The sequence below is a fragment of the Perca flavescens genome, chromosome 4 (assembly GCF_004354835.1).
Source record: "Perca flavescens isolate YP-PL-M2 chromosome 4, PFLA_1.0, whole genome shotgun sequence".
NCBI lineage: Eukaryota > Metazoa > Chordata > Actinopteri > Perciformes > Percidae > Perca > Perca flavescens.
Window position 1 is genome coordinate 37,328,343 of NC_041334.1, and position 12,375 is coordinate 37,340,717.

A 12,375-nucleotide genomic window follows, 5' to 3' on the forward strand; every position below is an offset into this window, starting at 1 on the left:
CACAGAGCTTGATGTTCTCATTTACTTTGGCAAGTCAGTTTGAGAAAGTTAACAGCATTCTCTGCGGTTCAAAATCACTAATGTAGTATTGCCTAATAGGCTATTATAGGAGTGGAAAGACTAACTGGCCTCTACAGTGGTAGTGGAATCATACTTTTCTACAGTCCTACCGGATCTTTATGACTACTGACACAGTCACCTTTCATGTTATTCTCTCTCTGATGGTATCCTTACTAGGCTACATGGTATAATTTACTAGTTGAGTCGTTGCTGCTTAAAGAGTCCGTTATGTTCTGTTTTCAGCATTCAGTTAAGTGATCTTGTGAAAGTGTGAAATTGCGATTATCCTGACTGATGTTGCGATTGCGATATGATTTACGTACTGGAGGGAATTATCAATTTTTTGGATCATCATTCTCATTTTCATTGAAACTACTATAGTCATGTAGTGTGATTTTTGCAAGAATCTGTACCAAACAAAGATTTTTTCCTTTAGTCTGTAGGATACGTCTCTGCAGCACCACAATACTTCATTCAGAAGGGTTAGACATTGACTCAGATATTGCGCTCCCCCTGCGATTTGGATATTGCACTAGACTAGTCCATATTGCGATCAAATTTCGATAAAATTGCGATTAATTGTGCAGCCCTACTTGCCATGGTAGTCATTTATATGAGCTTATCGTACTATAAGCCTTCATTTAGGGACTTTAATTTGATACATTTTAAAGTGTAAGAGAAGTCTGTTAAAAATATTTCATTCTAATGGAAATGTTAAGGCATAGGCTAAAGTCAAATATCACTCATATAGGCATACATCTCTCTCTCTCTCTCACACACACACACACACACACACACACACACACACACACACACACACACACACACACACACACACACGCTGGATTCCAGCCCAAGTGTGATTGGAAACAGACATACAAGTCTGTGTGTGATTCAGAGTAGAGGGGGTTAACCTATGAGCAAAGTAAGACACATGCCTGTCTTCTTCTAAATATATACTAAAAGTACAGTTGAGGTTTCCTGCTGTTTTTTTTTGCTGTTGTTGACAGATAAGGAACTGCTGAGTGAGAATAAGTCAAAGATCAAACATGTTCTTCTTCCTTTACACACATCAGGTACTATCACCTGCTTTGGCACATTAAGAAAACCCTCTGGGCACTAGTGTGGAACACACACAGTCATAACCCAAAAGTAAATTGAATATGAATAAAGTACTGTATATCAAGCTGATGGCTTTACGGTTCTCCGTAATTGGCTGCTCATATTTTTGTGTGCCTCATGTAGGCTATTATTACCATTACATTCGAGTCAAGGGAGCTATTTAATAGGACAAAAAAATATACTATTCGTGATCTACTAATTTTATTGGTATAGGTATATTGATGTTACATTCCAGTATTTTACATTTTAATACAAAATAAAACCTTGGTTTTGGCTTATGTTTTAAGAAAGGACATAAGGAAACAGAAGCAACTTTAGAAATAAGTTATCTCTTGTTTTTATGGTGCGGCAGACTTCTGTTAAATTCTCCACTCTGAATTGAGGCTTAGGGAAAACTTCATGGTTAAAGTGAGATTATATTATTTGAAAAAAAGATACACTATTGTTCCTCTTAAAACACATTCATAAGCAACACAAAGCACATTTGCTCACTTCAGTACACTCTGGGGTTTTAATGCCTTGGTCTGGTAAGAAGATTTTGGTGGCTAATGTTAGCAAACAGTAGTTGACTTCGGGTAGATAATGCTATGAGATTGTTAGCTGATTTTACTACTTTTCTGTCCTTGAATTGTACTACTGTTACTTTTTAGTTATGGTATCTTTCCATAATTTATCACTTGCTGCCACAGTAGCCTAGCCTGACAAGCCAGACCCACATCCAGATGTTGGGTCTGGGAACTCACCATTGGCAGGGCTCAATCCGAGGGGCGGGATAAACGGTTGTCTTTCAAATTCACTCTGCAGGCAATAGGATAGCGCTACAACCAACCAGAGCAACGCTAGTTGATAGATTTAACTTTTGCCAAACTTTTGCAAAACTCCGAACACATCTTCCTTTTTTAAGAATGACTTCAGTGGCGTTCTTTGTTATTTTCTCAAAGAAAAGCTGAACTCCAAGTCTTCCAGAGTCAAAGCTGATTACAAAGGCCGCTGTTCGCCAGCAGCAGCGGCCATCTTCTTTGTTTTCAAGTAGCAGGGAATTCACGCAGAACCGTCGCAACCATTGACTGTGGTCGCAACTCTGCCGCCATTATGTTAAGCCCGCCCACCGACTCTATACACGATGTGATTGGCCTAGAGAGTTTGGTGTTTCCAGCTCGCACGCCAATGGAAAGTTGCTAGACGATCCTGGCTGCAAATTACATTTGCTGCCTCTAGGGTGCGTCTAGATTTCTAGGCTAACAGTAGCCATTATTCAGCAGAAAACTACAATAATCTCACTTTAAAGCCATAGTGCGGAATTTCTGTCGCCCCCATGAGGAATTCTAAGTAATGACAACAAAACTGTGGGCGCGTACACATGATACAAACCTTCCGTGACCGCGACGGATGCCACACGCCGGACGCCACACGCCGGACGCCACACGCCGGACGCCACAATCTTCTGAACATAGCCATACTAAGAAATACAGAGAGAGTTGTTGTGTGGATCCGCTACCCAATCTGGCAAATTGGCATAATGTAATGTAATGTAATGGACAATTCCGCTTCCAACCTGTAGGGGGACCGAAGCGTTGCTTTTAGTCATCAAACTGTTATCTAGCTAGCCAGCAGGCTCACTTAGCTAACAACTATAAATGCTACATGCAAACCACATACATCAGATGTAGACACAATTCAACTCAATTATATTTATAGTGTCAAATCATTTACTCCCACTATCTCTCACTATCATCCTTAAGGGCTTACAGAGTAAAACAATTGTTGGTTTAGTGAATGTAGAAATTTTCCTGTGAGGAAATTGGTTAAGATTCTCTGAGTTTGCTTTACTAAGCTTCTGGCAGTTAGTGGGCATGTTGTTGAGTCATTACTGAGATGTTGATTTAGACCAATGCATTTGAACAGACTAGGCCTCCCTTTGCCTGTAATAGTTTTGTTTACACTGAACAATTTAACATTTGTTTTTGACCAAATTCATATATTTTGACAGCTGCTTACGGCTAAACATCTTCAAGTGAATCTAGCAGTTCTTGTTTCGTGGTAGGTAAACAACGCAGCAGGAAAAGGATGCTTTCCTGAATGAGATCCATGTTTTCTTTCTGCTGATGGGATGGTTTCTGCTGGTTGTCATGCATTCGGACAATAACTACACTGTTTGGCTTTAGGGAGCCTTGGTAAGAGAGCGGCTCCTGTTGCTCACCATGCTGTCTCTGTTTTCACTGCCTCAGCACACATATCAAGTATGTCAATAAGTCTAGTTTAGCAGGCAGGCATAAAGTGTGTTGGTAGAGATGGCTCAATAGTGTACATTCACTTCATTACTCTACAATCTAAGAAATAAATCCGTAAAATAACAGAAAAAGTTCTGGCAACTCATTACCCGGACTTTTTACCATAATTAAAAACAGAAAATATTGTGTAGCTACAGTAAAAATACAAAACATTTTCTGTTATTTCAAATTCTCTCATACAATAATGTTGAAATATACAAAAAACTGAAAAATTTTTTAATTCAATGAAAATGAGCACAGATAAAGGTCCCATAATGCAATTTGAAATGTACAGTATAAACAGAAATAGAACTGTGAAACAATTTCTGTTAAAATATACAGACATACAACTGTTAATACATAGATATTTCTCAGAGTGTAGGGATGGCAATGTTGATCGGTTTGTCCACTGCTCTGGTCAAGACTGAAATATTGTGACAAAATTGGATGAATTGCCATGAAATATTGTACCTAGACATTTATGGTTTCCAGAGTATGAAAACTACTGACTTTTTTGGATTCAGAGGGAAATGTCTGGACAGTTATTGGATGGATTGCCATGAAAGTTCTTGTACATATATTGATGTCCCCCTCGGGTTGAATCCTACTCACTTTGGTGATATTGCAGACTTTTTGTCTAGCGCCAACATTAGGTAAAAGTTTCTGTTTGTCCAATACTTTGGTTTATGACCAAATACCTGCAAAACAACTTACATTCCAATCAGCCTCGCCTGTACTTGTGTTTATAAGTAGTAAATGTTAGCATGCTAACACGCTAAAGTAAGATTGTAAATATTATACCTGATAAACATGTCATTGTGGGCATGTTGATGCAACCATTTAGCTGTGCTTATGTACAGCCTCTCAGAGATGTGGTTATGAATCCTACGACTTTTCTTGGCAAGACACTCAAACAAACACGGGACTTTCACCCAGGAGAATGGGGTCTGAATCCCATTTGAAAATATAAGTAAACAGTGAGTTTAACTTTACAGAACAAACGCACCTATTTTGCGCCACATGAGTAAGCGGAAGTGAAGTAGCGTCTGATTTGAACCCAAACCACAATCTTTTTCTAGACTTAAAGGACAATTCCGGCGCAAAATGAACCTAGGGGTTAATAACATACGTGTACGACCGTTCTCTGGGATATGTTTTATGTTTTGTAAACCAAAGCATTGAGAACTTTGTAAGTGTAAAGACAGTTTATTAAAAAGATAGATTATAAACACTGAAGCGTTCATGTATACATGCGGGCGCCATCTTGCGAAAACAGTCATGACCAGTCGAACAACCGCCTGCATGTATACATGAACGCTACTGTCTTTATAATCTATCTTTTTAATAAACTGTCTGTACACCTACAACGTTCTCAATGCTTCGGTGTACATGTAGGGACCCTCATTATGCTACCGTGGAAGTGTGGTGCTATTTTGAGCCTTGTTAGTAGTGTAGAAATAGTGATTTACCCTCTGCCCCGAAGGCTAGCGGTATAAGCTAATCACCTATTCGCGCTAGCTTGTTTCAATGCTAGAGACACATTCGATTAGCATGAAAACATATCCCAGAGAATGGTTGACTCAGTACACATATGTTATTAACCTAGGTTCATTTTGAGCTGGAATTGTCATTTAACTAAGTAATTAGTGTGGGTGCCTAAACATAACCAAGTAGTAAACCTGACACAACTTTGTCGGGTCGTATTAGAGGGTAGGAATAAATGACAGATATCGTCGTATGGTTTGGAGGACTTGTTGGACTTGAACGTGTGGGCATGGAAGCCTGGCTAATCCTGGCACCAGTATGCTAAGCAGGGCGTATCTTGCCTAGAAGAGTAGTGGGGATTCATAATTAAACCTCACAGAGCTGTGGCTATAAACTCTTAGTCCTGTTTGAGTGTATGTGATTTTGTCACTTTCCACCTAGTGAACACACTGCATACCCAAAACATCTATAGAATTAGTCTCTAGTATGGACATGGGACACAGCTGTTGAAATCCTGTGACCTGATGTCAGTGAACTTCTTTATGTTTACAGCCAGTCCCAGTCAGTGCTGTGTTGGGTTTTACTCTTGATCTGGTACTTGTTTTGATATAAAAACCAGATTTAATTTAGTCAGTTGAGCAAATGTACAGTCTAGAGCAGTGGAGATTTTTCTACAGCAGCCTATGTTTTAGCGCAGCTTTAATGTGGGTTTAATAAACATTACACATTTGACTAAAGCACTTTAAGATAACACACTAATTGAGCATTGTGTAAGATTATTCTGGGCCACCCACATCTGTGTGTTTAATGAATGCATTTACATGCTAACCAAACAAAACAAATTCGGCTTGGGGATTTGGCTCATATAAGCATCATATCCTGTTTATTATAACAACCCAGATAAAATCTTGTGGACACCTGAACAGCGTTCAGGGACACAGTTTTGGTTCCATGGATATATGTAAAGTAAGGTAATATCATTATACTCAATGGTTATTAACCTGTTTGGCTTGTGCCTCTTAAATTGAAGTTTAATTCAGCTATATGTTGTGAGGCATTGTACTTTCTTAAAGTGTGCAAATGTTCAGGTTCATAATTGTATTAAGAGGTTGTACCAGAATAGGTTTACATGGTTTAATTTAAAAAAAACACCATATTTTTGTTGTACTGCACATTGTTGCAGCTCTTATTTTCACCCTGTGTGTTGAGCTCTCTGTTTTAGCTACAGAGTGAGACATCTCACTTCTGTTCCAATCTTTGTTGGGAGTCGCACATGCGCAGTACCTAGGTAAGGACTACTAGCCAGTCAGAAGTAGAGCATGAGGGCATGCCATACTAGCAGCTAGGTAAGCATTATAACGTGTGTTACAAAGTGACCACGTCTGTCTCTGAAGTAAAGGCTGGACTACAATAGAGCTGTTTGGAGCAGTTGGTGAACAGTGTTTTCTGTTGGAGATGGTAAGTCCCTTTGGGGTGGACTTTGGCTTTTTCACTTTGTAAACCTATAAACATGAACAAAAAGATATATAACACAATAAAGGAAAGGGACAAAGCCAAAAAGCATAATATGAGCACTTTAAATTGCTTCATTGAAATAGCTTTAGAGGCCTGAAAGGGTAACACTATCAGTATTTTAGAGAGAAAGAATTTTTTTGATTAGCTTATGATGCATGGGGACAGTAAAACTGAGTGAGGATATCCTACCATTAGGATATAACTAGTTTCAGAATAATGTGGCTATGTAAACGCATTCACTGGAGCTCATAAATCCTTTAGTGAAAAAATTATATGTTTTGCGTCTTTGACCTGGCCATGCCTCAAAGCCATTCCCCTGTTGGCAGATGTTCCTGTTGAACGTGAGTTAAAAGAAAGGAATCTTTATTTCAGGTCTCAACAGAAGCATCCATCATCCCACTGATACACGTCATGCTGTGGAGGAGACTATAATTGGCTGTTAAGTGTTCATTACAAGTGCTTTTAATTGACTCTTACAAATCCACACGTGCAGAGATCACAGAGGGTGGCAGTGGGTTAAAAGTCCTGTACCTTTTGTAAGAGAAGACCATTGAAAGCCTGCACCCTGGTTGGCTGAGTGGCTGTGGAGTGAGTGGTTTATAAGGAAAGCTTATCCAGCCATGTAAATATTCCTCTTGTGCTCTCTAGAAATTTTGGGGGATGGGAGGAGTACAGAGTCTGTCTGATCTCTGCTAATGTCATCAGTCACCAATGTCTTAAGTTGTGCCCTTCGCTCTGGGCCAGGCCTTTTTAGCAGGGCTGTCGGAAAACCTTGAAGTGTAGCTGATTTGTAACAAACACTTACATTATACACACATTCACTTGCACGTGTAAATTTGCATTTGGGAGTGCGTGCATGACATTTACACATACATCTCGCTCTATCTCTCTGTTATATGTTATTGCCAATCAATCATTTCCAGACTGAAACCTTTTGGAGATAGGGATACATGCTTAAAACCACCTTCCTAGTCAACTTGCAGTACAGTAGCTAGCATGGCAATAGCAGTTATGACATTTAAAATTGACGAATTTGATACAAGACTGTGTGCTTTTACTGCAGTTGCAGAACTACCTTTGACTCGAAAGAGCCGCTTTTCATTACAAGAAAAACACACAAACGATCACATATTTGTCTGGACGACGGTGTAAACTCAACAAAAACCAACCAAACAAGGAGTTCCAATGAGTCATTTTCGGTTCAGTGCGCTAAAAAGAGCTACAATAAGTTTCATGTTGGCCCAACAATGACTTGTAGTCTAATCAATCAGCCAACTGTTGTAATTCTTTCGATAGCAACTTTGTAGCAAGCTAACTTTAAAGCTGCAATATTTGTACAGCAATAATGAATAATGAATAACTACTGATAATGTAAAAGGGGTTGAAAGTGACGAACGCACAGAGAATTATCACCTAGCATTGCAGTCCGCCGTAGCTCTTGAGTTTTTCAGCTTCTTTCAGCTCATTGTTTTGGTTTGATTTCGCCCTGCAGCTCAGGCTGGAAACCTGTATGTTTGTCTATCCTGCTTCCGTTATAATTTTGCGGGAACCAATCACAGACTGGCTTATCCACCTGGCGCGCTATTGGCGGGTTTAACACATTGATGATAGAGAAGCGACCAAGCAGCTTCTTGCTTACATTCAACATGGCGGCCACCGAAGCGCAGCAACCTGTTGATGCCGCTGTCGCTGCTATGTCACCTGGACCGTTGGTCTGATTGGTTGAAGGACTATCCAATTGCGTACAGAGTCATTTGAACTATACCCGTTAGGGGAGTAAGAAAAAATCGATACTTGAGTATTGGGATATTTTATTTTGCAATACTCTATCGATTTTCAAAAAATTTTAAACGTTCAAAAATATTCATGTAAGACAGTGGTTCACATTTATGTTGTGTTTAAACCCCCTACTGCTAGATGGATATGCTGAGACGCACCACTAGTGTCCTTGCCTAACAGTGCCTAGCAGTGCCTGACTTTTTGCTAGAAGCTAACAATGCTTAACCTGACTCCGCCAGATAGATTGCTTTGCATTTGCTCGGCATATCCATCTGGGAACTTTCCGTTGGAGAACTTTTGGGAAGGGGCGAAAATCCTGGTTAGCTGATTGGATAAACCATCTGTCTATCACCACCTATGTTGGTGATAGATGGGCCAACTCAACCAATCAGATCAAACTCTTGCTGAAACCAGTTCGGGAGAAGAGCAAAAACATCTTTTCCTCAGAGAAAAGCCTCCAGTGCCGTTTTTTGCTTTTAATGAAGGAATACTTTCTAATTTGGATTAAACTTGCGCGATAGCTACACTCATCTCATCCGTGGAAGGTGCCCCGTTGTTTAGACTGAACAGTCGCTTCTCGTTGCGTCACACCTAAACCTGCCTCAAAACCAATGCTGATTGGTCGGTCGTTTGGCGAAAGGCTCCAAATTTTCTCTATCTCAAGATGCCAGACTGATCTGCGAGTGGAAAACTGGAGCTCGCCAGATCAGGACGGTCTCATGAGGCTAAACAACGGTAGCTATGGCTGAACTCTGGCCTACTTTAACATATAAACATTAGCTCACTAAGAACCTGTGAACCACAATCCCAAACTGGCAGATTAATTTTCTGTGTTGTTACCTAAAGTAAATGTCTTTGACTTTAATTAACATCATGTCTTTTTTTTAAATATTAGTTTTTCTAAAATTATACTTTAAAAACGCACAGTATTGCAATATATTGAATCATGACCCATGTATCGTGATACGTATCGTATCGCCAAATTCTTGCCAATACACAGCCCTAATGCCTGTTGATCACGCCTCTTGTGCAGTAGAAAATACAGAGCACACTAACATTAGTCTGGGGAGTCTTAAAAGATTGAGCTTGGTCTGGTGATAGCCAGACTAGTTTCCAGCAGCAGCGGACAGCTGTTTATTTTAGCAAACAAGCCCGGAAAAAGCCCTCTGTACACAACCTGCTCAGCACCAAACAGCAGACAGACACCGTTAGAGACTGGCTAGTAAAACATCTGCTAAATTAACTTCATGAGGTGGTTATATGTCAGCGTTGTGTTTACAACTTGTTGCGTTGCCCAGATTATAACTTATTTCATCAGCCGTGTGTATGATGAAACGTTATTCATAAGACAAGTTAAATGCATATGAGTTTCGACCAAAACAAATGTTTCATTGTGTAATCTTGGTCTTTTCCTGGACACAGCCCGTCACCACAATGTAAGATTCTGTTTTCCTTTCTGCTGTCTAGTATCAGTGTTTTGATTGGCGCTCCGAAAGCCAACACCAGCCAACCCAACATCACTGAAGGAGGAGCGGTGTACTTGTGCCCGTGGGGCAAACCTAACTGCAGCATGATCGACTTTGACAAGCAAGGTAGGGTGTCTTGTTAAGTCTAAATTGACGGCCGGCCTCTCTGTAGATAAAAATGCGATCTGTGAAAAATTCAAGCTCAATATTCAAAATCCAAGGGGGTACATTTTCCTTCCGTCATAATCACAGCAGTAGTAGGTAACTCACATTGTTCCAGGATATAAAAATGTCACTTTCCCAACACTACTGTTGAACAGTTGCAACAGAACTGTCTAGTAAACTCTCAGCTGTCTCTAACCAGCCATAAAAGTGGCTGAGAGGACTTATAGGTAGTTAAGCACCACTATGCTTGACCTTGAGGTCAGTCAGTGGGACTCCCTGCCATCATACAGCTCCTAATCTAACGCTTCTCTGTTTTGATTGAAACAAGCCTTTAATATCTGTCTGGTGTTTCAATGGTGACTGGGGCTTTCCTCCACACCACCCCTCACTATGGTCTCCAGTTTGGGACATAGGCTGTATTTTGCAGTGTTTTCACAGAGCTTTGATTTCCTGCTGGACTCGGGCCCAGTGTTGTAGGCGCTCCTTAATTAGGGCAGAGTCATTATGGGGACAAGGACCCCAGAGGACCTGGGCTGGCCCCGGCTCTGCCAGTAAAATAATCACCCCCCCATCAGAAATGCAGGAAGCGATAAGGACCACCGTTTGAGGATCACAGGGTCTACTTATCGTACGCTCTTGCTTGCTGATATAGAATGGCGTTTTACACAGACTGAGAGCTGTGACCAAGCAAACTGCGTACACAAATACACACCTACAAACTGTTTGCAAACGGTCTCTGCAGACAGCCTCTGAAATATGAAGAAAAAAAACATGCTAAACCACATTTATGTTCACATAGACACACAGACACACACGCCCACACACACAAACACATGCTCATGCATTTACAGAGTACATTCAGTAGTCTTGTATTTCCCATTACAGGCCTCAGGATTCACGGTGTGTTTAAGGACACAGCCCAGACTCCATTAACCAAACAGGCACACTAAGTTACAGCCTGGAGAGTTTAATGTCAGCACTCCGCTACAGTCAGCAGGCACATATATCAGAAAATATACCTCCAAAGCTTACACATTTACAGGCATATTTAAGTGTGATTTAAGACGTCAGGTTTTGGAAAATGACCTTTCAAAGATGCTGAATGGCAAACATGTTATTTTCACTGTAGGTTTGACAAAAATCCTGCGTCTCGAAGAAATTACGATCTGACAGCAAATCCCAACATCACACACTTTTATTTAGTACTTGGAAAAAGATGTGAACAGTATTTCAAAGTCAAGAACTTTTTTTTTCAGTGTTCTGGCATTAAGGCAGCCTGGCTCACCTACCTGAATCAAACGTTTTGTGGACAAGGAGTCACAATCCAATTTTTCCAAATTAATTATTATACCAGCAAGTTGTTGATGAAAGCAAAAATAATGGAGGTGTAATGCTGCTGAGGCTGCAAAAGTAAAACATTTGGCAGTAAAACACACACACACACACACACACACACACACACACACACACACACACACACACACACACACACACTTCCAGCACCAGCACCCCCTCCCTCATCAATGTTCCTTGCCTTCATACTGCCAGGGCCTCTTCTTAAAACAGATCCTGACAATGAAATACAGCCGTTTGGGTTACAGTAACAACAAGGTCCAAGTCCCTTTGAGCTGTTTGATGTCTACCATAGCATGAAGGATGGATTAAGACTGCAGACCCCAGGAACAAGGCCATAAAATATCCATGTAAAAAGCCAAGAACATGTGGGGAGCGCTCTCAAATGAAGCCCTGACAGCACCAAAATCAAACACTGATGACAGGGGGATCTTTGACTAAGCACCACCTAAAGTAGCACCTCCTAACATGACTTAGGTTTCTTCCATGTCCCAGTTTCTGAGGAAAGTGTAGCAGCTTTGAGTTATTCCGTCAGAAAAGAGCTGTGCACAAGTCTGTGTAAATATGCCCCTTAATATGTTTTTCTCCTCTATGTTCTTCTAGGTGATCGATACTTTTATATAAATAATGTGAACACTCAGGTTGAGTTCAAGTCCCATCAGTGGTTTGGAGCTACTGTGCGTTCCCATGGCAACAGCATCCTGGTAAGAATGGGTAATAATAATAATTTGGCCTTTTGGGACTCCATGTGGGGACCCTTGATATACTGTGTACAGACCAATGTACTGATTGCCAACAGTAACGATAATGGGCATAAACAGGTCTCACAAGCAAAAAGTTAGCCACCTCACCAGTTGATAATTCATGTAGAAGACACTGAAACAAAGGAGCAGTTTTGTTGTTGTATTGCAGGGTAGACTAGTTGGCGCTAAATTTAACTTACAGTAATTGCCTCAGATGCTGGATGGATACATAGGATGAGTTTTAACCCATGAGTATGGAAAATTACATCAAATACATTTCCGCAAATGAAATACAGAGCAGCACACAGCTGCTGCTTTAAAATTGTAAACATTTAGGACTTTGAGACATTCCTGAGCAATGCTGTTTCTAACAACCTGTTATTTCACAAAGTCTAGTTTACTAATACAATGTGACCT

General features: G+C 40.5%; 1 protein-coding gene across 1 annotated transcript in view; it reads left to right on the forward strand.

Annotated features, from left to right (window-relative positions):
* Nucleotides 1–12,375, forward strand: part of LOC114554385 (integrin alpha-5) — a 49,374-nt gene that overhangs the window by 417 nt on the left and 36,582 nt on the right. The window contains exons 2-3 of the mRNA XM_028576199.1: nucleotides 9,699–9,823; nucleotides 11,819–11,919. Coding sequence (XP_028432000.1) covers nucleotides 9,699–9,823; nucleotides 11,819–11,919 — 226 coding nt within the window. The remainder of the gene's footprint in view (nucleotides 1–9,698; nucleotides 9,824–11,818; nucleotides 11,920–12,375) is intronic.